Raw genomic sequence first — 25,337 nt, 5'->3', positions numbered from 1 at the left:
AGGATGTGGCCAAACTATAGAGAGAGGGGGGAGGGAGGAAGGGAAGGAGGGAGGGAGGACAAAAGGAAAAATGGAGAGAAGGGGGGAGAGAGCAAGAGCAATATAGCCCTAAAGCCCTCTGAGCAGGGGAAACCTGAAGCGCCTACAAATTTCCCCTTCATGTATTTGAAACCAGAGAAAATTTTAAAACGAAGACAAGTTCTACTTGGCCGTAATCTCATACAACCTTGGTGGGGCTGAAGGAATCTTTCCCCCCCCGTCCGGCTCTCAGGGAGAAGAAGAGGGCCTTCTCTAGGTAAAGCCTCATTTATTTCAGCTTCCTGGGAAGCTTTTAAAGACAGCCATCCACGCAAGAGCACGTTTGGAGAGTGGAAAGACTGACTCCATTAAGAACTGACTTTTCCCAATCTGTGTTAGCAGCATGTCAACGTGCAGATGGTTGGCATTAAGAGGTAACCATTTTCAAATAAACGATAAACGTTTTAACAAAACCAGATGAAAAGATGGCAAATATTAAAAAGTGAAATTATGGATAGTGTCAACAAAGAAATAGAATCTTTAGAAAAGAGGCGATGGGAAAACTTGAAATGAAAGATACAGTGTGAACTGAAATATCTGTTGGATGGACAAACAGCAGGTTAGTAAGAAAAAAAATGTACTGGAGAAGAAAAATTCCTTACATAAGCATGGAGAAAGCTGAGGGCATAAAGCAAAGTATATCATGGAGGAAATTTGGGATAGCATTAAAGGACAGCTGTGCCTTTGAAAGAGACGAGAAAGTCCTACAGAAAAAAAATAAAATAAAGCAAAAATACAGCCCAGAGAAGTGGTGTGTGTCTGTGACCCCCTGTGTCCTTGCAGGGAGATGGAAGGAGGCTGGGAGCCTGGCATATGCGGCAGTTGAGCAGAGAGAGTGACTAGCAGGACATTCGTGGCTGCAGACACTGCCAGAAGAACATATGGACGTGAATAGAAGGCAGAGGATGGAATAAATCTTTCTCTGGAGAAAAAAAAATTGTTTCCGGAGAAATAAAATCTTTTCTCTTTTAATTTCACTTTGAACATACAGCTATTCACATACCCTTACGATCCACTTTGAGCCTTGTGGTGTTTTCCTAGCCAAAGTTGCTGCGTGGCACAATTGCATGCTGTTTTTCGTGTAAGATTTTCCTGGCATTGTTTTGGTCTAAAGGAAGGAAAAAAATACAAACATCTGATGAAACCTAAGCATGAGTCTGCCCTAATATGGTGAGGTATGAGGCTGTAGGCCACGCCTCATCCAGTCATTGAATGGCCTGGGGACCAGCATTACACGTGCGTCAAGAGGGGAGGTTGGGATCTGTACCAGGATGAAGATGAGCTCTCTGAAGCCCTTCCCACAAACACAGAAGCTCTTCCTAGGCCTTTTGTCCCAAAAGTGCTGTTTGGCTTCCTTGCCAAAAATAATAACTGCTACCACAGCTAAGGGATTCTTCGGATGACTGTCTCTGTCAGCTGTTGAGGAGCAGCGTCACACACACACACACACACACACACACACACACACACACACACACACACACCTGTTGTCCCTGCTGTTAGCAGTTTCTTGACAGTCTCCTTGAGATTCCATTGATGCGTGGGTAGGGAACTCCACTATAACCAAGCTCATGACTTTCAGCCCTAAGCTTATCTTCCCTTATGGTCTTCTTGTTATTTCACAAGTATGTAATTTCAAACTTCTTCAGTTCTTGGGCACATTTCCCATTTCCTTAGGTTCCAAGGTAAATTTTTCTACGGTCTGTAGTCATTGACATGACATACAATAAAAAAGTGTCTAGCATATTATTGGGGTAAGGAAAACAAGAACTGGTACAGGAGCCAAAGAGATAACTTAATGGTTAAAAGCGTTGGCTGCTCTTACAGAGATCCCAGGTTCAGTTTCCATCTCCTACATGGACTCAGAACCATCTATAATTCCAGTTCTAGATCTGATTACCTCCTCTGAACTGCAGGTACCATGCAGGTAGGCCCAAATACCCATACCCATAGAATAAATGATAATAAAAAATGTAAATGAGTGATATTGATATAATTCAGATGGGGAAAAAGCCTCCATTTCATTTTATATAATTATTGACTTTAAATTTATACTTAGAATATATTGTTATAATTCTTAAAACTTAGTCTATGTTAAAACTGTAAAACTATAATTTTTATAAGTCAAATACACACACATGCATGCATACATGCACACATACACACGCGCACACACACAATCTGGTTCTAGAGATTAAACCCAGTACCTATACATGTTGTGCTGTGGTCTTCCATCCTATGACTGTGTGTGGTGTGCGTGTGTGTGTGTGTATTTTCTAAAAGAAGTTAAATCATAAAATCCGCAATTGTACAACTTTCTGGATAGCCATATGCTTTTCTCTGAATAGGCTACTCGGAGGACAGTGGACAGTAAAATAATGGTGCTGGTTTCATGGTTACAAGAAACCTGTGTTGATTTACCAATACCTTGTGAATTTGTTAGTGGTGTTCAGAATTAGTCTTGTCATAAAAGAAAAGCACAGCAGCCACCTGAACCTTAAGGGGAGCCCCGTAGCCTCTGGTCACAAGTGAGGCTCAGCTGCATGAACGGGACTGCCTTCCCCAAGTGTAAGGAATTCACAGAACAGTTTATCAACAGTTTATCAAACAAGGCTGCCCCCAAATTCTTTTTTATTGCTCGACACATTTTTTAGAGGTGAGTATTTCATATTTTTTTCTAAAATGTTTTGAGGTTTGAAAAGGAAATTTTCTGCTGCCAGTTTCTGCTGTCGGAATTCATTTAGGAACAGACTTCGGGAAAAGGCCAGCAACACAGGGGCAGAGTCTTCTTATGACGATGATTCAGGTCCAGACAATGTGGAGAGACGGAAGTTTTCGGGCCCATTAGTAGGGCGGTACGCTTGCTTCTCTTGGGTAATCTCATGCGAATGGACCAGTGAGCTTTACTGATGCTGCAGGCCATGGCTAAGGTTGATGACAGTCCACTGCCGTCCTGCTTATCAAATGTCACAGGGGGCCTAATGGCCAGAGTTGGGTACCACTGTGCCTTTACTCTGGTTAACCCTTTCCAGTGTGGTGGTGTGGTGTGTATGTTTATGTGTGGTGGGTGGGTGTGGTTTGGTGTGTGTGTGTGTGTTTGTATTTGTATGTGTGGTGGGTGTGGGTAGGTTCCGTTTGTGGGGTGTGGGGGGTGTATGTGTGTGTTTGTATTTATGTTTGTGGTATGTGTGTGTTTGTATTTGTATGTGTGGTGGGTGTGGGTAGGTTCCGTTTGTGGGGTGTGTGGGGTGTGTATGTGTGTGTTTGTATTTATGTTTGTGGTGTGTGTGTGTGTGTGTTTGTATTTGTATGTGTGGTGGGTGTGGGTAGGTTCCATTTGTGGAGTGTGTGTTGTGTGTGTGTGTGTGTGTGTGGTCTGTTCACATATGATGGCCAGGAAGCAAAGAGTGAGAAGGGGCCAGGTTGACAATATCCCATTCTAGGGTTTGCTCCCGCTGACAACCCTGACTAGACTACATAGAGGTACCACGACCTCTCTTCAGCATCCCAGCTGAGGTGCAGACTGTCAACACAAGGGCTTTCAGGGATGGTTTAAGAGCCAAACTATAGCAAATAAGAACACAGGATTTTATTACATAAAGAAAGAAATTCAGGCTTCATTGTTGGGGACCAAAGTGTTCCGGATAAGCAATCTGCTCTCAGGAAATGTTGTATTTGTCAATTATGTACCTGAAAAGTAAAAGGTCTGTTTTGTGTAATTGGTGACCACATTTTGATATCTCTGTAGCTTACTGTGTATCTTTTCAAAGCAAGCTTCCTTTGACTGTTTTTATGTTTTGGGTGTTTTACATGTGCAGCCAACCCCATGAAGCCACGCAGGGCTTGGCCCCAGCTGCTGCTGTCTTACATTGGAGGGGGGCGGGTGCTGCCTGGTAGTGAAGACCATGGGAGGAGCCCTGCTCAACCACTGGGTCCACACTTAGTGGGGATTTGCCTCTCTCCATTTTTGCCAAGGGTCTCTGAGCTCTGGCTCTTTGCCCACTTCCTCATCCTACCAGAAATTCCACATTGTTTTTATTCACTGCTCATAATCTTGGTAGCTGATTTTATAAAAATTGTTATAAATATATTAATTTTCAATTAAAACTGTAGAGAATACTTACCATCGTAAGCATTTGTAAGTATATAGTCCAGTGTCATTAACACAGTCCTAATATGCAGCCATCACCATCATAGATCTCTTTGCATATTGCAAAACTGAGACCTTAGCTGCCTACCCCTAACTCCTGGCAACTGTTGACTGAGGTTTTCTGTCCTGCCCAGTTCCCACAATTGTTAAGTTCCAAAGAAATCACACAGAGGGTCTACATTAGTTATAAACTGATTGGTCCATTAGCTCAGGCTTCTTATTAACTCTTATACCTTATATTAGCCCATTATTCTTGCCCATGTTAGCCACATGGCTCTGTACCTTATTCAGCAAGGCAGTCACATCTTGCTTCTTCTGTGGTCAGGTCAGGACTGCAGAGGAATGGGCTTTCCTCTTCCCAGAATTCTTCTTTTCTCATTGTCCCACCTCTACTTCCTGTCTGGTTGTCCTGCCTATACTCCTGCCTGGCTACTGGCCAAGCAGTGTTTATTTAAAATATAGTTGACACCAGGCAACCACTTTCTTTTTTATTTATTTATTTTTTTTAATTTTTATTTTTTTTTCATATTTTATTTTTTTATTAATTAATTAGTTTATTTAATTATTAAAGATTTCTGCCTCTTCCCTGCCACCACCTCCCATTCCCCCCCCAATCAAGTCTTCCTCCCTTCCTCAGCCCAAAGAGCAAGCAGGTTTCCCTGCCCTGTGGGATCTGTCTCTATGAATTTGACTACACTCAGTACTCACAAAAATGCAACCGCACAGTATCCTTTGAGACTGGCTCATTTCACTTAACACGGTGCCTTGAAGTTCTAACCATGTGGAAGCATGATTCAAAATGCCCTTTCTAGCACGCTCCCCACTGATGGACATTGAACCCAGAGCCTCACACACGCTAGGTAAGGGCTCTAGCCCTGAGCCACAATATGTGAAGTACCACTCCATGGTCTACTACACCTTGTCCACTTGCCCACCGAGGACCACCTGCTATGAGCATACAGATGCCTCTTTGAGCACCCGTTTTCAGTTTGGGGTGTTTTGCAGAAGTGGAATTGCTGGATTATGTGGTAATACATATTTTAAAAATGATTTTTGAGGGACTGTAGTAGTTTTCCAAAGAGACCAAACCATCTGATGTTTTCCACCAACTGTACGCAAAGCTTCCAGGCTCTCCACAACCTCGCCAGCACTTCCTACCTCCAAGTGTGCTATCAGCTGACTTTCTACCCCTTTGCCATCATCTAGGGCCCTCTACATAAACAACCTTTAGTTGTACACATTTCTCCTGAGAGCTGTAACTTCCTGTTTATATGATACTTATTTTTAAAATTCCCGTTAATGTTCATATAGTTATACAGAGTTGTTGTGAAGTATGGGAGCAGAAATGGTCCTCACCAAATGGTGCTCATTCGGTCAAGCCCCTCCCGATAGCACTGACAGCTCTCTGTTGGCAACTAGATCCTGTTTCTTCAGTGACTACACAGGCATAGGGTTTGATGCAGTTGTTTTTCTTTCCCCAGAAAATCCATTCCTCGCTGCCGAAGAATTAACAGGATGCTCTCCAACGAGTCCCTGCATCCGCCTGCCTTCATTCGCTCCAACTCTCAAGCCTCTGTCGACAGCAGCACATCGGTGGAGGAGTTCTGGCCGGAAATCGGGAGTATCAAAGAGAGCAGTGTGGGGGCACAGGAGGAGCAGCCGCCCACCCCCGAGGCCAAGCCCGTGGATGGTAAGGGCTGGACCTGCCCTGTGGGTTTCGTGTCAGGGAAGAAGTCAGCCATCAAATCTGTCATCAGTAGAGATGGGGTACCTGCTGCCGGCAGTGAGGGAGGGCAGGCCACAGCGCCATCCAGACAAGAGTCCTTAAGGATCCCTGCTCGGGGGTACTGTTCCCTTGGGGTGGTCTCCTTTTCATCAAACAGACTGGGCACGCTGATGCACTTGACATTTACATCTGTGGACTTGACGTTTAGGGTAGCGAGAGAGCTGGGAGGGAGAGAGGAGGTGAGGGATTTGCCTTACTGATTTTAGAGGGAAAATTACTTTGGAACATTTGTTGGTATTAATATATTAGACTGCTTGGTACTCCTCAAAATAAAACCATGTTAAGCATTGAGGGTGGAGACAGAACAAAAAGCAAATAAACACAGAAAACAGCAAACAATCCAAAAAGAGCATCACGGTTTGTGGGCCCCAGAGATTAGGATCCTGGGCTGACACTCATCTTGCCTGGCTTGATCTTGTGGGTATGTAAAATGTCCAAGAATTTTTTCATTAATTAGTAGTTAACTACCAGCTTGGAAAGCCTTCTCATCCTTCATTCTCTTGTCTTGGTGTTTCCCAACACCAAGATAAGATCACTTCTGTGATCAATTAGAACCCTATAGCACATGAACAAAAAACCCTCATGAGCGTCCGTGAGCATCCTTTCTAGGAAATAGTCTTCCCAGCAAAGTGTGTGCTTATTCCCACTGCTCCCATCCTTCCTTCGGTTTTTCAGACAGATGTTTGAAGGCAAATGCCTCTTGTCCCATATCCCTGCTTTTTTTTTTTTTCTTGCAACCCAGTAACCTCCAGTTCTACCTGAGGCCTCGGGGTTTCCTGGCATTCTCTCCTTATAAGTAACTCCCTTACGTGACGAGAAACCAGGCTTTTACTCCTGCCATACATTTACCATTTGTTCAAACCCAAGGGCCATGGAAAATATTTTCTGTGCGCCTAAACTGCTACAAAAATGCAGGTTTCCTAGCTAGAGTCAATATTCATTTGCAGGCGTCGCTTTGGAAGGACTTACAAAGATGTCAGGATCCTAACTGCACAATCCAGTGGCCTCTGATGAAGGCAAAAGCATGCCCTTCTCTAAACCAACATGGATCAGGATGGTCAGGTTGAGTCATACATGTCTATAACCCCAACACGCATGAGGCTGAGGCAGGAAGATCACTAGTTTGAGACCAACGTGGACTGTGTAGTAAGACCTTATCTCCCAGAGAAATGTGTCTGTGGGGCCGGGGTGGATTCCATTCAACCAGGAGACTTCCTGCTTCATTCTCGTCTGTCACACCTCTCCGAATGATACCTTCTAGGGCCAAGGTAGCCACGGTTCCCATGTTTGTGGGTCAGAGGGATTATGTCACCATGCTCAGTACTTAGAAGATTCAGCTAGCATGTCGGTCCTTCGTTGCTTTTTGGTTCTGGGTATTGGCATTTATTTCTAGGGATGCATTAACAAGGTGCCACAAAATTGGGTGGGCTTAACGACATAAATGTATTTGTCACAGTTTTGGAAGGTAGAGCAAGAAGGCCAGTAAGGTCTTGCCGTCAGGAGAATCCTACCGTTGCTGCCTTCCTGGCTGGGGTTGAAGCTGGCAGCCATCGATGCCCTTGGCTCGCAGGCAGCACACTGTGTCATTCTCGGCCTCAGACTACTCCAGGTGTTGGCTCTGTGTCTTTCTCTTCTTCCAAGGTGCCAGCTGTAATGAATTAAAGGGCTCGCTCTAATCCAGTATGGCCTCACTGTAATTTGGTTTGGCTAGGGGTTTGTTTGGGGTTTCACTTTGCCATGCCTGGCTGTGCACGTGCTCTCTCTGCCACTGAGCTACTCCCAGCATGCACCTCCATTGTTATATATGTGTATTTTAGGAGCTGTCCTTTCTTTCGTTTTTAATGTGTATCTTTATTGAAGTATGACAAGTAGATTGAAATTGAAGATTTTTATGATCTACATGTTTTAATGAACACCTACAAGCCAGGCTTGTATGTAAGCAAGGCTCCACTCACGGTGCTGAGGGTTGTGGTTTCAGCAGATGTCAGGGTAATTCAGCTCTTCACTGTTTAGTCCACGGAATGAGTACATCATGTCTTCCTCACCTGCTAATGGCGGTGTGGGTTTTCTTTGTTTATAGTTCAAGCACTTAAGATGGGTGATTTGAAAAATCTTGTAGAAATTATTTGTGGACATGCATTTTTATCTCTCTCAGATGCATGACTTTTTATTAAATTTAATTAATTTTAAGAAACTGTGGGGATTTTTCTGGAAGTTGTACCATTTTGCACCCTTCCCTGTAGGTTAAGACAGAATTGTTTTTTCTACATCTTTCAAAGTTTGATATTGTCTGTTTTCTTAATAGGAGTGAATCTAGATATATGGAATTACTTTACATTAGTCCTCATTACATGGCATTGATGACAAATGTGTTCCCTGTCTTTATTGCCCCTTCCTGAACTTTGTGGAATCTTTCAAGAATTTAAGAACATTGTCCTTTAATTACTGGCTTGTAGGAATTATTAATGCATTCAAGATATGTATGTATGTATGTATGTATGCATACATTGCAAAAGTTTCTATGACTTTAACTATTCATATCCTTTTTTAGAAAGATTTACTTACTTTTATTTTATGTAAGTGCTTACCTCCATGTATGTGGGTGAACTACATGTGTGACTGGTGCCTGTTACGCCAAAAAGGTTGTGGAACCCTCTGGAATTGCTGCTACAGGAGGTTGTGAATACAGTATGGGTGCTGGGAACCTAACCCAGAGCTCCTGGGTAAGCAGCCAGTGCTCTTAACCACTGAGGCACCTCTCCAGCTCCTAGAGCGGCCAGTGCTCTTAACCACTGAGGCACCTCTCCAGCTCCTAGAGCGGCCAGTGCTCTTAACCACTGAGGCACCTCTCCAGCTCCTAGAGCGGCCAGTGCTCTTAACCACTGAGGCACCTCTCCAGCTCCTAGAGCGGCCAGTGCTCTTAACCACTGAGGCACCTCTCCAGCTCCTATTTATCTTCTTAATGAGATTCGTTAATTGGTCTGCTCTTATCACTTTGCTTCAGATATGTAGAAATATAGTTGTTGTTTTAAATCTTGACCTCATATTCCCTTAACTTCCTAAATTAGTTTTCTAGTATGTGTACACCCACCTTGTATTGCAGGTCTTGAAAACTGCACTTAGCTGAAAGACAGTGTAAATTCAAATCATACTAGTACATTATCTAAATAGAAATTTGGAATTTTTATTCCCCTTCAGTTCCTGCCCTTGTTTGGCTCTTCTCTGATATCTATATGTAATTATTTCATGTATTTTATTTCGAACTTATAATACAGGGCTGTTTTGCTAAAAGTTACACTGATTCCCATGGGAGATGGGAGTCCCGTTTTAATATGTGTCTCCGACACTCTGAGGAGTCCAACTTCCTGTGTGAGATGCTGAACAGGATAGGTGGGCTTGTGCTTAGAAGTTAGTATTCATGTTTTATGACTCGATAAAATAGCATCCATAATTATATTTTTTATTTGAAGCTTTATTAATCGACTAATTAATTCAACAAGTAGGTGCACCTTCTCTCAGCTAGGCACTCCACAGTGTTAGAGTTACAGGTAAAAGCCAGAAGCATCCTTTTTCCCATGGACTTGATCTAATAGAAAAAGGAGGGGTTGTTAATGAAATGAGATCAAGACCTACTTGAGGGAAAATTGCTTGAAGGAAAAAGAAATCGCAGAATTGAGGCTGATAGCGCTAAGGCATTAACTTGTCTCCTGGGCTCAGGGGAAAGACTTCATTGAAAGAGAAGCTGAGGTCTGAGAGATGGCCAGTAGTGACCGAGCCAATGACAACTGGCCTGTTCAGATGTGACACGGAGCCTTCAAGGACCCCACAGTAGCCTGGGAAGGAGGTGAGGAGACATTGCATAAACACATCTTACAGAACACATTAAAGCCAGAGAAAAAATGTTTTTACATTTACAAGGACTCATTTAGTGACACTGTGGAAGTGGTTTGGAGGGGCCTGGAGAGTCTAGGAAGAGCTGTTGGGAGTCTGTTGTGGACGTCAAGGTGAGAGATGGTGGCGGCTTTGACAAAGGCCATGGTAGAACAGATAAAGGGAGGCCCAGGAAGCTGGGCTCTCAGTAGCACAGTCCTGTAATACAGTACTCAAAAGGGCTGAGACAGGAGGTTGGTGAGTTCAAAGTCAGCCTAGACTATACAAAGCAAAATGAAGTAAGGAGGTTGGAGACTCTTGAGATGTAATAAGGAAATAATATAAAAAAAAGTATTGGCAGTGTGCTGGCGTTGACACCTCCGGGCCCCTCCTTTGCCTGTGGTTAGTGGCGGGCTTTGCATATTGAAATGTGGAAAGAGTGACTGAGGACCAGGGTAGGGGATGGAGACTATGAACTCAGGCTTGAGTGTGTTGAACGTAGCATGATTGATAGCGTGAAACTGATACTGAGTTGGATGCAGGGGTTAAAATGGAGGGGGTGTTCTGGATTGCCGACATAGACGTGACAGCTGAGGAGAGACCACGAGACTTTATTCTTCCTAATTCAGCAAACATGAATCACATCAGTGTCTGCTATGGACATTTCTCACCTAGAAAAGCATTCTAGCTATGTTTTGCCCTGAGGAAGGGTCTGAGGTTGTAAACGATCTGTTCCCATGGTTTATGTTATCTCTGTTGTCTGTTTCTGCTATTCTTTCATTTTTCCTCACGTAAGTGGTAAGAAAGACAATCCAATGTTTTAAAACGTTAATGTCCATTCGTATTTCTGACTTTGTCTTGAGACGTGTTAGCCTTACCCAAGGCTAAAATAAAAGAAGGCCTTCCAAGTCCTCCCAGGTCTGACCTCACTCTGGTCAAAGTATTATCATCACGCATCGAAGCTGGTATTTCGTTTCTTTTAAAGGGACAGTTTGCAGAGCAGCCAAGTAAGAAAAGCACAGTAGTCAATAAAACCTTTGCCAAGTTAGGAAATGGGCCTCCGAAAGCGCGCTCAGCGCGTCTGTTCATGCAGATGATGTAAGAGCCGTAAGCAGGGTTGAGGGTGCTCAGTCTGGGGCTCACAGGCGTGTTTACACGTCAGTCTAATCTGCTCATCAAACAGCCCTCGCTCGCAATAAGCCTGCTAGCACAGTTCCCAGGGAAGTGTGCGCAGCGGATTTTCTGCACAGGATATGTTCCTCTTTAACTTTGATCCGTCTTGTTTACCATACTAATTAATGCTCACAGATGAACCTCAGGTTTTGAATTGCCTTCTGAAAAATAGACAGATTATCCCATGTTCAGAGTATCAGGAAAATGAACAGCAATTAAATATTTTACTCCAGGTTCTTTGCCAAATTCACAAATAGTTTCTCAAAATGAGTATCCTCGTGGCTGCATACTGTTTCTATTGCTGTCCCTGTAGTGGTATATGCCTCTACATGAGCACTGTGTTCTCTCTCAGGGCAGGCTGTACTCTGTGGTCCGGGCCTGGTGGAGGTCCGGGCGGTTAGGGGTGGATGTCATTGCTGTGCCTTCCACGGTGTACTTCATCTTGGTGGGTGGCTTGATGGCTAAGTGTCCAGAGCAAATCACACAAATACTTGTTTCTATTAGCAGATTTCCTTGCACTCGGGATTGACCTATGTCCAGTTTGTTGGTCAGGGAACGCAAAGAGGCAACAATAACACAGACACATGGATTAACCGAAATAGCTTATTATCTTAAGATCCCAGCAAGAAAAGTTCAGAATATCTTCCAGCATCAAAGGGAAGAGAAGACATCCAGACCCTTATACTCAGCAGTAGATAGAAATCTAGAGGGTGGGATTATGTGGGACAAAGCCCTAACTAGGGTCCAGGATTCAAATTAGTGGGTTTAGAGCAAGCAAGTTTGCACCTTGTGGAGTGAGGGTATGACAAAGGTGGGCCCGGAAGTCTTGTCTGTACAGTCTTTAAGGACAGTCTAATAGGATGCCTCCAGTCATCCTGCATGGCTTGGTCAACAGAAGATGGTGTGGGAACCACACTGAGGCTTTGGAAAGACAGAGAAAATTGAAATTCTGTCTGTGATGACTGAGTCCCACTTCTGGTGGGAGAAAGTTTATCCTGAGCTCAGAATGGGAGCTGGTGTAGTGTGGAGCTGTGGGCTGCGTTCCTGTCGCCTGGCTCCCAGCCGCCTGGCTAGCTTATTCCCTGAAATAAGAACACACAAACTGTATTCATATAAACACTGCTTAGCCCATTATACCTAGCCTCTTCTTGGCTAACTCTCATATCTTGCTTAACCCATATTTAGTAATCTGTGTAGCACCACGAGATGGTGTCTTACCAGGAAAGATTCAGCATGTCTGATCTGGAGGCTTGCTCCATTGCATCTGACCAGAGAGGAGAGGTACGGCGTCGGGCTCACTTCCCTTCTTCTCAGCATTCTGTTCTGTCTACTCCACCCACCTAAGGGCTGGCCTATCAAATGGGCCAAGGCAGTTTCTTTATTAACAAATGAAATAAACTCCTCCATCAAGCTTTACCACCTAAGGGAAGGGAAATGCTTGGTGCTCGTTTGCTGAGGGGAGATTGAGGACTCCAGACAACATTTTCCAATGTCAGTCAGCTACTAAGTGGTAGATTTGAAGCTGCATTTGAGTGACTGAGAAGCTGCTTGTGTCTTGCTAAGCCATGCTTTTTCTGTTATGATTTTAGTAAAATAACATCATATTTTATCTATTTTTTTAATTGGAAGTCCCAAAATGGCTTATCTTTAGCCTTCTAGCAAGGAAAACTGCTTTTCATAGTTGCCACATAACCTTACTCTACAGGCAGCATTTTATGATTTTAGTTATATTTAAAAAAGCATAAACAGGGCTGGAGAGATGGCTCAGCGGTTAAGAGCATCGCCTTCTCTGCCAAAGGTCCTGAGTTCAATTCCCAGCAACCACATGATGGCTCACAGCCATCTGTAATGAGGTCTAGTGCCCTCTTCTGGCCTTCAGGCATACACACAGACAGAATATTGTATACATAATAAATAAATAAATAAATATTTTTTTTAAAAAAGCATAAGCATTTCATTTATTCTTTCATAATCACTGCAGAAGAAAAGACAATCTTATCTGGCTATGGTATCACCTGCTGCAATCCTAGCATTGGGAGGTAGAGGCAGGAAGAGATCATGAGTTAAAGACCTTGTCTCAGAGTGACAACAGAAAGATAGATATGCAGTTTCCCGATGCTCCTGAGTGTCTGGGATACCCAGAGATGAGCTGCATGCATCAATATCCCTGTAGAAATGGCCCTAATCTCCCCTTGCTCGTGCTGTTTCCAGAAGGAGAACTTGAAGCAGAGTGGCTACAAGATGTGGGACTGTCAACCCTGATCTCTGGGAATGAAGAGGAAGACGGCAAAGCCCTCCTGTCGACGCTGACTCGCACCCAAGCAGCTGCCGTGAAAAAGAGATACAACACGTATACCCAGACGCTGAGGAAGAAGAGCAAGCAACCCGTCAGGGATGTTAGAGACGTCTTTGGAGTCAGCGAATGTCCCGTATGTAGCAAACTTGATTCCAAAGGAGTTTGCTTTGATCTCAGGGTGGGAGGGTGTGACAGAGATGGCGAAACATCTCAGTTGAGGCTGGTCCATCCTAACTCTCAGAGGGAGCTAGAGCCAAGAGCAAGGCTGCATCCTGTACACCAGAGCCTGACCAAATCAGTCATTGTTTCCGTGGCTGCATTTCCCTGCACACCAAGGTTACTCCCTTCTCTGTTGAAGTTACTCTGCAACTTCCTTGGTAGTGGAGTGAACCTTTAGAGTTAGCCTGAAGCTAAGCCTTGAATGTAAATTCTGTGGAAGGCACAGGGGTCCCAGGGACACAAGTCCAAGTGGATCATTTTAAATAGGGGTAGGGAAATGAGGTTCAGAAAATTTACTTTGATAAAACTAGAAGACATGGGAACCGATTAAATAGAGGGAAGTATCGCGGTTCTTGTGAGACATGGCTGATTGGAGTTCCACCTTGTCCTCACTAGTTGTGTTGCCACGGTTTCCCTCCTGACACCATTAGCCACGCCCACCCCACCTACGTCAGCTGGTCTGAAGGTGTTCTTCCAGTGTGCTTCTTCCTTCTCTCACTGAGCCATTTAACAGTTGCCTGACAGTGTGGCTTGGCACCGCAGGTATTTATTCAATGAGTTCCGTGTGCACGATCCCTTCCCTGATGCTATCCAGAGAGGATTGATGGGACTCTGGGTTGATGATTACACAGAATAAAAGAAATCTGGCACTGTGCTATTCTGCCTGAGGGGCAGTTCAGTCCATCTATCTGATTTAGGTTTCTCTTCTGTTCCAGTGCAGCTTCTGTCATGATGTAATTGAAGACAGCAAGGATGTCAGCTAGTGCCTTAGTTAGGGTTTCTATTGCTGTGAAAAAGACCCCATTGCAAGGCAACTCTTACAAAAGAAAGCTTTCCATTGGAGGCTTACTTAGAATTTGAGTGGTTTAGTCCATTATCATTATGGCAGGTAACGTGACACACGCTTGTCCCTGGAGCAGTGGATGGGAGCTATATACTGGTCTGCAGGCCAAGTGCTGTAGGATGATGCTCTTGTACACTGTAAAGATTTGTCACTCATATTGGTTTAATAAAACACTGATTGGCCAGCATCCCGGAAGGAAGTATAGGCGGGGAGGCCAGCCTAAGAGAATTCTGGGAAGAGGAAAGGCAGAAAGTTGGTTGTCATCCAGAAGCCGAGGGAGCAAGATGAGAATGCCTTACTGAGAAAAGGTGCCAAGCTACATGGCTAAATATAGATAAGAATTATGGGCTAATTTAAGTCATAAGAGATAGTATTAAGCTTGAATAATAGACCAAACAGTTTATAATTAATATAAGCCTCTGTGTGTTTATTTGGGACCAAATAGCTATGGAACTGGGCAGGACAGAAACTTTCATCTATACCAAGGGTGAGAGAGATATGTGGGTCTAGTTTGGGGATTGAAACTTCAAACCCACTCCCAGCTACACATTTTCTCCAACAAAGTCACACCCACTCCAACAAAGCTAATCCTTCTCAAACAGTGCCACTCCCTGGCAACTAAGTGTTCAAATATATGAACCGATGGCGGACATTCTTATTTAAACCACCATAGTGATCATGGATGATGTCTCCAATTTTAGTCTTTTCAGGTCGTTTGTATTTTTTTCTTAGATATAGTCATCATAAAGGATATTGCCAGGAAATGTGCATATATCTAGTTAATGTATGCATCTGTGATGATATCATAGAATAATACTGTCTTTCAGAACTTTCTAGATGATAGCGATGGTTTGTTTCTATTCTAATATGACAGCCTCCATCATATTTGCAACAAGCAGGTTAACTGAATTTGATATTTTGTATAATCTTAAAACAATCACATGTGACTTGGAGCATGTGTGTTGAACAGCAGAATGTCATGTTGCCTGTTATACTATGACTCGTTGAGCATTGTGAGTTCTGTGACATTTGAATTTTTGACTTAGTTGAAGTTCATGTCTTTCTGGGTAGAAGGATTATTGTTTCTCTCTAGCAGTAATGGGGGAAGATGGCTTCTACACCTTGAAACCAAGAGTTCAGCCGCATATGTCTTGGCCGAGATGCCTGCCAATGAAAAGTTGGTCCTGATAGATTCAGTTCCCTGGAACTTGCCTTTCTACTGTTCCCAGGGTCATCGTACAACAGTCTTGAAAACTGTGCCTACCCGCTTTCTTTGCCAAATCGCTTTCCAGCTACTTCAGGCAAAGGCTTGGGCTCGCCTCCAGCAAGCTGAGTTAGAAAGGGTCTGTGGGCTTGCCCTGAATCCTGTGTCTGAAGTGCTTTCCATCGGTTCCTATTAGGCTGCTTGTTGTAGTAGGAGGAGCGGGCTGCTTGTTTTGTCCCAGCTAGCTTACACCCCCCGAAATTGCACTAATTAAATTGCTGCCTGGCCCATTAGCTCTAGCCTCTTATTGGCTAACTCTCACATCTTGATTAACCCATTTCTATTAAATCTGTGTATCACCACGTGACTGTGGCTTACCAGCAAGATTCTAACCTATGTCCGTCTCAAGCAGCAGATTCATGACGTCTGCCATACTGCCTTCTCCCCAGCATTCTGTTCTGTCTACTCCACCTATCTAAATTCTGCCCTAGCAGATGGGCCAAGCAGTTTCTTTATTGACCAATGAAATCCCACATCACCCTTCTTTTATTCTGACCCTCTCTGAAGGGACAGATGAAGAGAACACTTGTACCTTGGTCTTTAAGTGTAAAAACTGAAGTTTTTCTCGGGTGCAATCAGCTATGAACTGCTGCTTCCAGGCAGGACAGTGGATATAGCTCAGCACGTGCACACGTGCACACATACACACACACACCAGACAGTTAAAGAGATAATGATGCCAGAACCCTCCCATCTCTCTGCCTTTTGCCTTCAGTCTTCAGTTACAGCCCAGTTTCAGAGTAAAGTGGGAATAAGGTAAGAGGTGGGTAGCTGCAGGCAAAAGGAAGAACCAAAAAGCCTTATATTGTGTGTGTTCCTTGTCAGGCATGTAAAAACCACGTAAACCTAGCCTTCGAAAAAGCACCTCGTGTTTCCGTTATATAAGGTCTGATCTTTTCCCTAAAGATTTCAGCATGTTTTGCCAATAAAGAAACTTGATACCTTGTGAGGAATGCCCTAGGCCTTTTAAACTTCCTGTCTTAGCTTAACAAGTAAACACCAATTCTCCTCTCTCCTTGCTCCACATCTGTCCTGGTTTGCTTCCCCCTCTTTCTCTGCCTCCCTTCCTTCCTCCCTCTGCTGCCACTGATCGCGCATCCCCCTCTCTCATCTCTTCTTCCTCCTTTCTTTTCTTGCTTTGGTCCTTTCTCCCTCTTTTCTCTCTTATCATTATCTTTCTTTGGTTGTCGTTTGCCAATATTGACTGAATATTTGCCTAAAATTTTCCGTTTCACTTTCTTCGTAAGTTTCTTTTTAATTATATAACCCCCCTGTGTGTTTGCATGCATGCATGTGTGCATGTGTGTGGATGCGCGCGTGCGTGTGTGCATGAGAGAGAGAGAGCAAGCATGCACATGTGAGGACTGCAGTGTGTTGTGCTTGTACAAGTCAGAGGACAACTTCCTGATTTTACTCCTACCATTTGGGTCCTGAGAAGGGAATCAAGTCATCTGGCTTGGCATCAGGCACCCTCACCTGCTAAGCCATCTTACTGCCCCTAAACCTCTGCTTCACAAGAAGATTCTGTATTCATCTTAAATGTATAATTTTACCCTTGTACTCAACAGGTGACAAGATGAATTCAACAGTTTGATATACAGACGCTCAAGTTATGTTCGTTTTCCGGATTTTTTTTTTTTTCTCATGGAATTACAGCTTAAATTCCCCTTCTCTCGGAACTGCAAAGGAATCTCCAGCCATCCATCCTGAGTAGTCACTGTGGGGTACCATGCCTATGTCAGGGCAGGCCTGCTCCTTTATTGACTAAAAGTCGAAGTGTTTTGATTGTCATTTATATTCTTGGGGTGAAACTGTACCAGCTTGACCTTTTTGCAAAATTCATTGTGTCTGTACTAAATGAAGACTTTGAACACTAGGAAATATTTAAATTACTATAAATTTCTTTCCATGGTACATGGTCTCCTGAGCCCCTGTTGAGTGGTTCTTGCGGTCAGACTCATCTCTGTGACTCTTGACTTTTCCAGGGTTTTGTTTTCGTTTTTGTTTTGTTTTGTTTCATTTGTATGGGTTTGCTTTAGATTCTTGAAAAATCCCTTGAACCTCAGTTTGCAAATGTCAGTAATTTGGCCATGGTTGAATTTGTACTTGGGCTAATTTTCAGATTTTAATACTTACCACTTTATGGCTATCTTCCCTTCCTTTGATTTCTCTTTTATTCTAATAATCTGTCCTTTGGTATTGTTGATTTTGTGTGCAGGGATTAAACCTAGGGCTCAGACATGTCAGGGAAGCATCCCACCCTTGCTGTCTGTGCCCAGCTGCACTATTCTTGCTTCTTGGCTGCAAACACCATCTCGCACTCTGAAGACAGTGCAAACCTACCCTCCCACCGCCTGCTCCTTTCTGTGAGCAGTTTCCTTCCGGTGATGGACTTATTTTTAGAGTCATTGTTTTCTCTTCCCATTGTTATCGTTAAATTGATTTTTCATCCCTGGCTGTTGATGTATATTTCTTCAGGGGAGACTAGATTGATTGCTTGTGATTACTTTAGTTAGTGACTGTGTGCTTCTCATGCAGTTGTATGGACCCGCTTCAGCACCAAAAGTCTGCTATGAAAAGGATTTGGGGTCCGTGGGTAGACAAGTGTGTCTCACCTGCCACATTTTACTTTAAGACATGTGACAGTTGATGACTGAGTGACAGGATTCCCCAAGAACTCTATTTCCTTTCCAGGCAAAGCAAACTTCCCCTTTCCTACTCTTGTCCTTATCATCCAAAAGTCCCGGCTGAGGTACAGTTCAGCCGCCCTGCGGTCCCAGACCACTACTTCCTCCTCCGAACAGCCACCCGAACAGCCACCGAGCAGCCAGTGAAGGTCACTGTGGCACCGGGAGTCTGTCCTTCAGCCTTCAATCAAGGAAAGATTCTGCCTTGTCCTTTTACCAAGAAAAATGTTTTTCAGCTGTTCGTCACTTTTTTGAGCTGGGCTGCATTCCAAACTTTTCCATTTCTCTCTGAATGTGGAGGCTTGGGGACCAAGCACTTAACTCCTGCTTATTGTCACTCATACCTTTTCCCAGGCTGATGATTTTCCTGCACTACTGAGCCATTTTTGTGGCTCGGGGACTAAGCATTTAACTCCTCGATTTTCTTTTGTGCCTTTTCCCAGGCCGAGGCCTTACCAAACCATTTTTGAGTTTTAATCTTCCAGGAACTCCCGATAACTTCTTTTCTGCCAGTAAAATGTTGAGTGCCTTCCAGAGCTAAGCCTTTTAAACGATGCTATATCTTCTGTCGCTCGGTTTGATTGGTAGGAGAGGGAGACAGTAGTGTGTGCATTTTGTTCACTTGATCGAGTTTTCTTGTCCGGATTAACTAGCTCCTTTCTAAGTTAATGTGCTTTTTTTTTCCTCTCCTCGTAATCTTCATTGGAAACAGAAAATATGGTCAGTCAGGCTGAGTAATAACTATTTTTATGAACCCAAATACATTCACTAGATAACCTGTGAACTGGTTTTCCAATGGTGTCCGGTAGTGAGGGAGCAGAGTGTTTGGATCTTGCCTTAGCCATGGCATGCTAAGTCGAAAGTGCTAAGCCAGGGTCAGGGTGCTTAACACATGGTCTGTACCCAAAGGCATTGCTTTAGGGTTTGGAAGACATGAGTAAACATTCATTTCTCAACACATTTAATTGGGGGAACAACCGATCTAATTAATACCCAGTTTCTTAATTGGTAAGTATTTAGCTAAAGGTGTACCTCACTGATAAGTGACTGTGCAGATATAGTTATGCGGTGTGCTTTTATGTATTGTGTTGTATATAATTTATGTGTACCCTGGACTGCACAGAACAGAAGCACAGGAAATGGTGAGTTGTACTAATAGAAGTTTTTCCTCTTTGAAGGCAGCACTGAAGTAGATGGTCCTTTCTTGCCAGAAACCCAGCTTCCTTTTGCGTTCTTGTGTGTCATCTACATACAGCCTCATCGATTTACTGACGAGTCCGACGGGCCACTGCAGGCACCATATTCACGTTCTGGCAGTTTCTGGAATGGCATCAAAGGCCCTATCATTCCAGACTCACTTTCCTAGAAATCCTTTTTTGGAGAGTTCCCGTTACCTCGTGGCTCAAGACCACATCATCCTTAGCTTCAAAGATGCTCGTGTTTTGGTTTTTGTTAGGCATAGAACTCCCTGGGGGTGAGGGATCAAGATAGTGTTAATGAAGACAGCAGGCTGGGGATAGGAAAATAGTCGACAGTGCCACTACAAAGAAAAATGCACATTTTCATCCCTAGAATTTAATCTGAGATTGATCTCAGTATTGATGGGCACAAGGCTTAATGCAATGCTGAGTATATATGCAGGCATTGCCATCGCTGTCTCCCTCAGTCTCTGTGAGTACTCAGGTGAAACTCACGACCCATGATGGACTGCACAGTTTGAAGGGAGAGCTCATTTCTGTGCTAAAATGCACTTTAGTGTTTCTTAGTATCCAAATGATTTTTGCTGCATACCAATTCATTTTTATAAAAAGTTTGGGGTGCAAATATGGGTAAAGAAATGATATCAGTGGTCCCCAGGTGGGGAAAGATGGTCCATGGGTAAAGTAAAGGGGAATAGTGTCAGGGGGTTTGAAGAAGTCATTTTTTAAAGGCCATCAGGCAGGCTAGGGAGAGAATGCTGATTTACTTTGAAACAATGGGGAGGGGGAGAGATTCAAACTAAGGAATAAGTAATCTCCTACTCAAATCTGCAAGCTCGCACGCGCTCTGCCTGTGCTTCCGAAGCACTAGCAAGTGCCGATGCGGTTCCAAGTACAAAAGTGATCGCATACAGGATGGGGTAGGGGTTGGGGGATGGGGGGGGCTGGCTAGATTTTCTTAAGCTCCAGAAGGTGACTCTTTCGTAGCCTTCCACATATCACACAATAGTAATTTAATTCTCATTATTAGACCTGTACCATTTCTGTTGCTGTCTAAGTGTAAACACCATGAGGGGGGCACGGATGAGTGGGCGGTGCTTGTTTCATCATATGTGCCGCAGTGGGGCCAGAATGTGACCCTGCGTGGGAGGGAATGGGGCTCCTGAGTGCCCACTTTAGGGACACTTACATTATCCTCTGGGTAAAAGCCAGAGTCTCACACACGTTAAACACTCCCCGGAGCCAGGGTCTCACACACGTTACACACTCCCTGAAGCCAGGGTCTCACACATGTTACACACTCCCTGAAGCCAGGGTCTCACACATGTTACACACTCCCTGAAGCCAGGGTCTCACACACGTTACACACTCCCTGAAGCCAGGGTCTCACACATGTTACACACTCCCCGAAGCCAGAGTCTTACACGTTACACACTCCCCGAAGCCAGGGTCTCACACATGTTACACACTCCCTGAAGCCAGAGTCTTACACGTTACACACTCCCCTAAGCCAGGGTCTCACTCATGTTACACACTCCCCGAAGCCGGGGTCTCACACATGTTACACACTCCCCGAAGCCAGGGTCTCACACATGTTACACACTCCCTGAAGCCAGGTCTCACACATGTTACACACTCCCCGAAGCCAGGGTCTCACACATGTTACACACTCCCCGAAGCCAGGGTCTCACACATGTTACACACTCCCCGAAGCCAGGGTCTCACTCATGTTACACACTCCCTGAAGTCAGGGTCTCACACATGTTACACACTCCCCGAAGCCAGGGTCTCACACGTGTTACACACTCCCCGAAGCCAGGTCTCACACGTGTTACACACTCCCTGAAGCCAGGGTCTCACACACGTTACACACTCCCTGAAGCCAGGGTCTCACACATGTTACACACTCCCCGAAGCCAGAGTCTTACACGTTACACACTCCCCGAAGCCAGGGTCTCACACATGTTACACACTCCCTGAAGCCAGAGTCTTACACGTTACACACTCCCCTAAGCCAGGGTCTCACTCATGTTACACACTCCCCGAAGCCGGGGTCTCACACATGTTACACACTCCCCGAAGCCAGGGTCTCACACATGTTACACACTCCCTGAAGCCAGGTCTCACACATGTTACACACTCCCCGAAGCCAGGGTCTCACACATGTTACACACTCCCCGAAGCCAGGGTCTCACACATGTTACACACTCCCCGAAGCCAGGGTCTCACTCATGTTACACACTCCCTGAAGTCAGGGTCTCACACATGTTACACACTCCCCGAAGCCAGGGTCTCACACGTGTTACACACTCCCCGAAGCCAGGTCTCACACGTGTTACACACTCCCTGAAGCCAGGGTCTCACACATGTTACACACTCCCTGAAGCCAGGGTCTCACTCATGTTACACACTCCCCGAAGCCAGGGTCTCACACGTTACACACTCCCCGAAGCCAGGGTCTCACACATGTTACACACTCCCTGAAACCAGGTCTCACACATGTTACACACTCCCTGAAGCCAGGTCTCACACATGTTATACACTCACAGAAGCCAGGGTCTCACACATGTTACACACTCCCCGAAGTTAGGTTCTCACTTATGTTACACACTCCCCAAATTCAGGTCTCACACATGTTACACACTCACTGAAGCCAGGGTCTCACACAAGTTACACACTCCCCGAAGCCAGCGTCTCACACGTGTTACACACTCACTGAAGCCAGGGTCTCACACATGTTACACACTCCAGTACTAAACTTACTCCCACAGTTTAGCATCTGATCCGTGTTAGTACAATCTCAAAGAAGGTGAATGTGAGCTTGTAGCTACCCAGGGAACCGTGTCAACCCACAGCCCTATTTTACGATCTATGCCATCTGGCGTGAGTCTTGGGCCTTCTTCAAGCCATGCCCGGCGGTAGGGTCGAGGAATGACGTGGGATACTTGAGTTCATGGCTCAGAAAGTCTGCCCTGGCCAACTGCGATACTGCAAAGTATGTCTGTCTTTCTGCTCTCATGTCTGTCTTTCTGTTCTCCACCCACTGCAATACTGACTGCAGAGCACGTCTGTCTGTCTGTTCTCATGTCTGTCTGTCTGCTCTCAAGTCTGTCTTTCTGCTCTCATGTCTGTCTGTCTGCTCTCCGCCCCTTCCTGACACAGGCAGACGACTCTTTTCCCTTAGACCTACCCCGCCTTGGTCTCTGATGACTGATGGTGGTGGTAGGGTCTGTAGGACCTACTGTTCAACCTCTATTTGGTAAGAGCTGGTACATCTGGTCCCATTGAGAGCTCTGTTGTACGGTCTGCATGTGTCCAGCTGGGTTCTGGCTGCTCTGAAATCATTTGTCAGCTGAGGTCTGGAGGGCAGTGCAGTCAGCTGATACTGGAAACAGTACTGTTTTGTAAAATTGTCCCTAATTTTTTCCACTCTGATTACATTTCTCACCAAAGTATCAAGCCCTCCGTGCTGTAAGTCAGTCAGGTTGGCAGCAAGCTCTCTATTACGCCCTCTGTGTGGGAAATCTTCCACAGCCCACACCCAGCCAGGACACCCAAGTCCTCTTTGCTTTCCCCAAGCACTTTAGTTTTTTCCAGTAGCTGGGCGAGAGCCGCTGTCCGTTGAGTAGACCGTCTGTGACATGAGCGTGTCAGCCCAAGGACATTAGCGCTCTGGTGTTGACCCTTCTCTGCTCTTCCTGCTCTGACTCCGCTAAACTACGCTCATTTCTTTCTTCCTCTTTCTTTTTTTACTATATAACATTAGTGTAAGGAAGTGATTCTAGATCAGGCTCCTTCCAGTGGATTTCCAGCTGGATACTCCGGTCCCCTCAGCCCGTCGCGCTGAAGCGGGACTAAGGGAGGCGCTGGCCACACTCTGCCACCACAGGCCCCCCTGGCTCCATTGCTTCAAGCCCATCACTGTCTTGAGAACACAAAGAATGAAATTTACTCCCTGGCAATGCTGAAAGCATGCATGGCAGCCCATAAAGGCGGTTCTGTTGAACTTGTCCATATTGGCTTTCATGGTCCAAGTTGATGAGGACGCCTGGCCAGGTCTCCTCCTCCAGCCAATGATTATGAAAGTGCTAAAATTGATACCCTTCAGGAATTTGTGGATTGGTGCTCAATTTAAATTTCAGGAATTTTATGGCCCACCGTGTTCTATTCCGTTATTTATGTCCCACTTCCATTTATATATTTCTCCAAGCTTCAGAAGTGTGTATTTATTGCTGGGACACTAAACCATCATTTTCATTCTGTTAATAGTCAGCTTTGAGTTTTTGCAAAAGATTTCTGTGAATTCTAAACATTCTAATTATTTCTCCTTTTCTGCACTTGGATCAAAATTACATTTTTCTTGAATTATGTCTTGTACTTTCAGTGCCTTTTTGTTTGTTTTGTTTGCTAGTAGATTAGATCTCTATCGTTTGCTAGCTTCTTAATTCTAATTTTTGCAATGAATGCTTATAGCACCCATGGGTTTGTTTGTATTTTATTTATTCTTTGATGAATTTTATATGTTTTATCATATTCTTTCCTTCCCACCAGCTCTTCTCAGACTTCCCCCGACCTAACTCATGTTCTTTTTCTCTCTCAAAAACAAAAACACAAGCATAAGAAAAAGCCACTAAAAACATGTAGTCTGACTTGTGTTGACCAGCTCCTCTTGAGTATGGGCCTTCCCTGGAATGTGGCTGATATACCTAGAGTCATTCCATTGGGAAAAAAAAGATTTTCCCTGCCCAAGTTGATTTTAAAATTTACCAGTCACACTGTTGACTAAAAATGATATCTCAAGTTTTACTGATTTCTGCTTATTCATTTGTGGTGATGGCTCCAAATGTGAAACTACAGTGGCCTCCAAATCTCTCGGAAATTACTAAACCCTTATCAATGTTTTTTCTCCCAATCTGTTTTCGTCAGAACTGGTAATGATATTTTCTTCGATTTTTACCATTTTATATTGTTAGAAAGGGATGCCCACACCCTGGGCCATGTGTATAGAACAGAGATTTATTTCTCTCAGCTTTCGAGGGTGAAAGGAACATTACCAAAGCTGAAGGGCCTCAAAGAAGGACTGGCCGAGCAGCTGGTGTCGACTTTTGTGCTGTGTGGTCCATGGTAGGGAAGCGAGACAGGAGAAGCTGCAGAGAGCACATGCCTCCTTTCTTGAGGAACCCACTCTCAGAGTACCAGTCCCCCTCCCGGAAGAAGAGCATCAAGGTCCTGCACAGCTTTTGGAGGTGTCACTTGAATACTACTGTGTTGGGGACTAAGTTCGAACAAATGCTCTTTGAGAGAGTTGGCCAACCATGGGACAGTTGTGCTGAGAGGGAAGAGAAAATGATTTAATTTCTTCCCATCCCACATAAACTAGTATTTTGCTTTTATTCTCCCATTCATCTTTTTCTTAGAATTCTAGAGTGACCTGGTAGTGATGTCTGCTCAGTCCTTAGCTGGGACACCCAAGCCACTAAAAGAAGTCAGCACACTTGACTTGGGTGCCTCTGGGCTGTGGGCTTCTGCTCGTACCTCAAGGCTGGCAACAGGTTACGAGGTGGCCTCTCTGCTGTCAATCGCCCTGTGAGTGCCTGGTTGCCCTTCCTACTCTTCACTCTGGGCTTGTTTCGTTGTTTGATTTTTATGGACTTCTCTTTTGCTTGAAAGCAATGTTGTGTTATGTTATTCTTAGCCTCAGGATGCCTGGAACATTACCAACTAGTTTTCCAGGAATTTCTATCCATTTCTGAGTGTTGGTGGACCACTGT

The 25,337-nt window shown here is 44.6% G+C and overlaps 1 protein-coding gene across 1 annotated transcript in view; it reads left to right on the top strand.

The window, feature by feature from the left end:
- The window catches only part of Arhgap28 (Rho GTPase activating protein 28), a 177,681-nt gene that overhangs the window by 103,364 nt on the left and 48,980 nt on the right, over window positions 1-25,337 (top strand). Inside the window, exons 2-3 of the mRNA XM_057758553.1 lie at window positions 5,710-5,918; window positions 13,269-13,486. Of these exons, the coding sequence (XP_057614536.1) occupies window positions 5,710-5,918; window positions 13,269-13,486 (427 nt within the window). The remainder of the gene's footprint in view (window positions 1-5,709; window positions 5,919-13,268; window positions 13,487-25,337) is intronic.

The sequence above is a fragment of the Chionomys nivalis genome, chromosome 26, assembly GCF_950005125.1.
Source record: "Chionomys nivalis chromosome 26, mChiNiv1.1, whole genome shotgun sequence".
Lineage (NCBI taxonomy): Eukaryota > Metazoa > Chordata > Mammalia > Rodentia > Cricetidae > Chionomys > Chionomys nivalis.
Note: the sequence above shows the minus strand (reverse complement) of the source record. Positions and strands in the feature narration are given on the sequence as shown.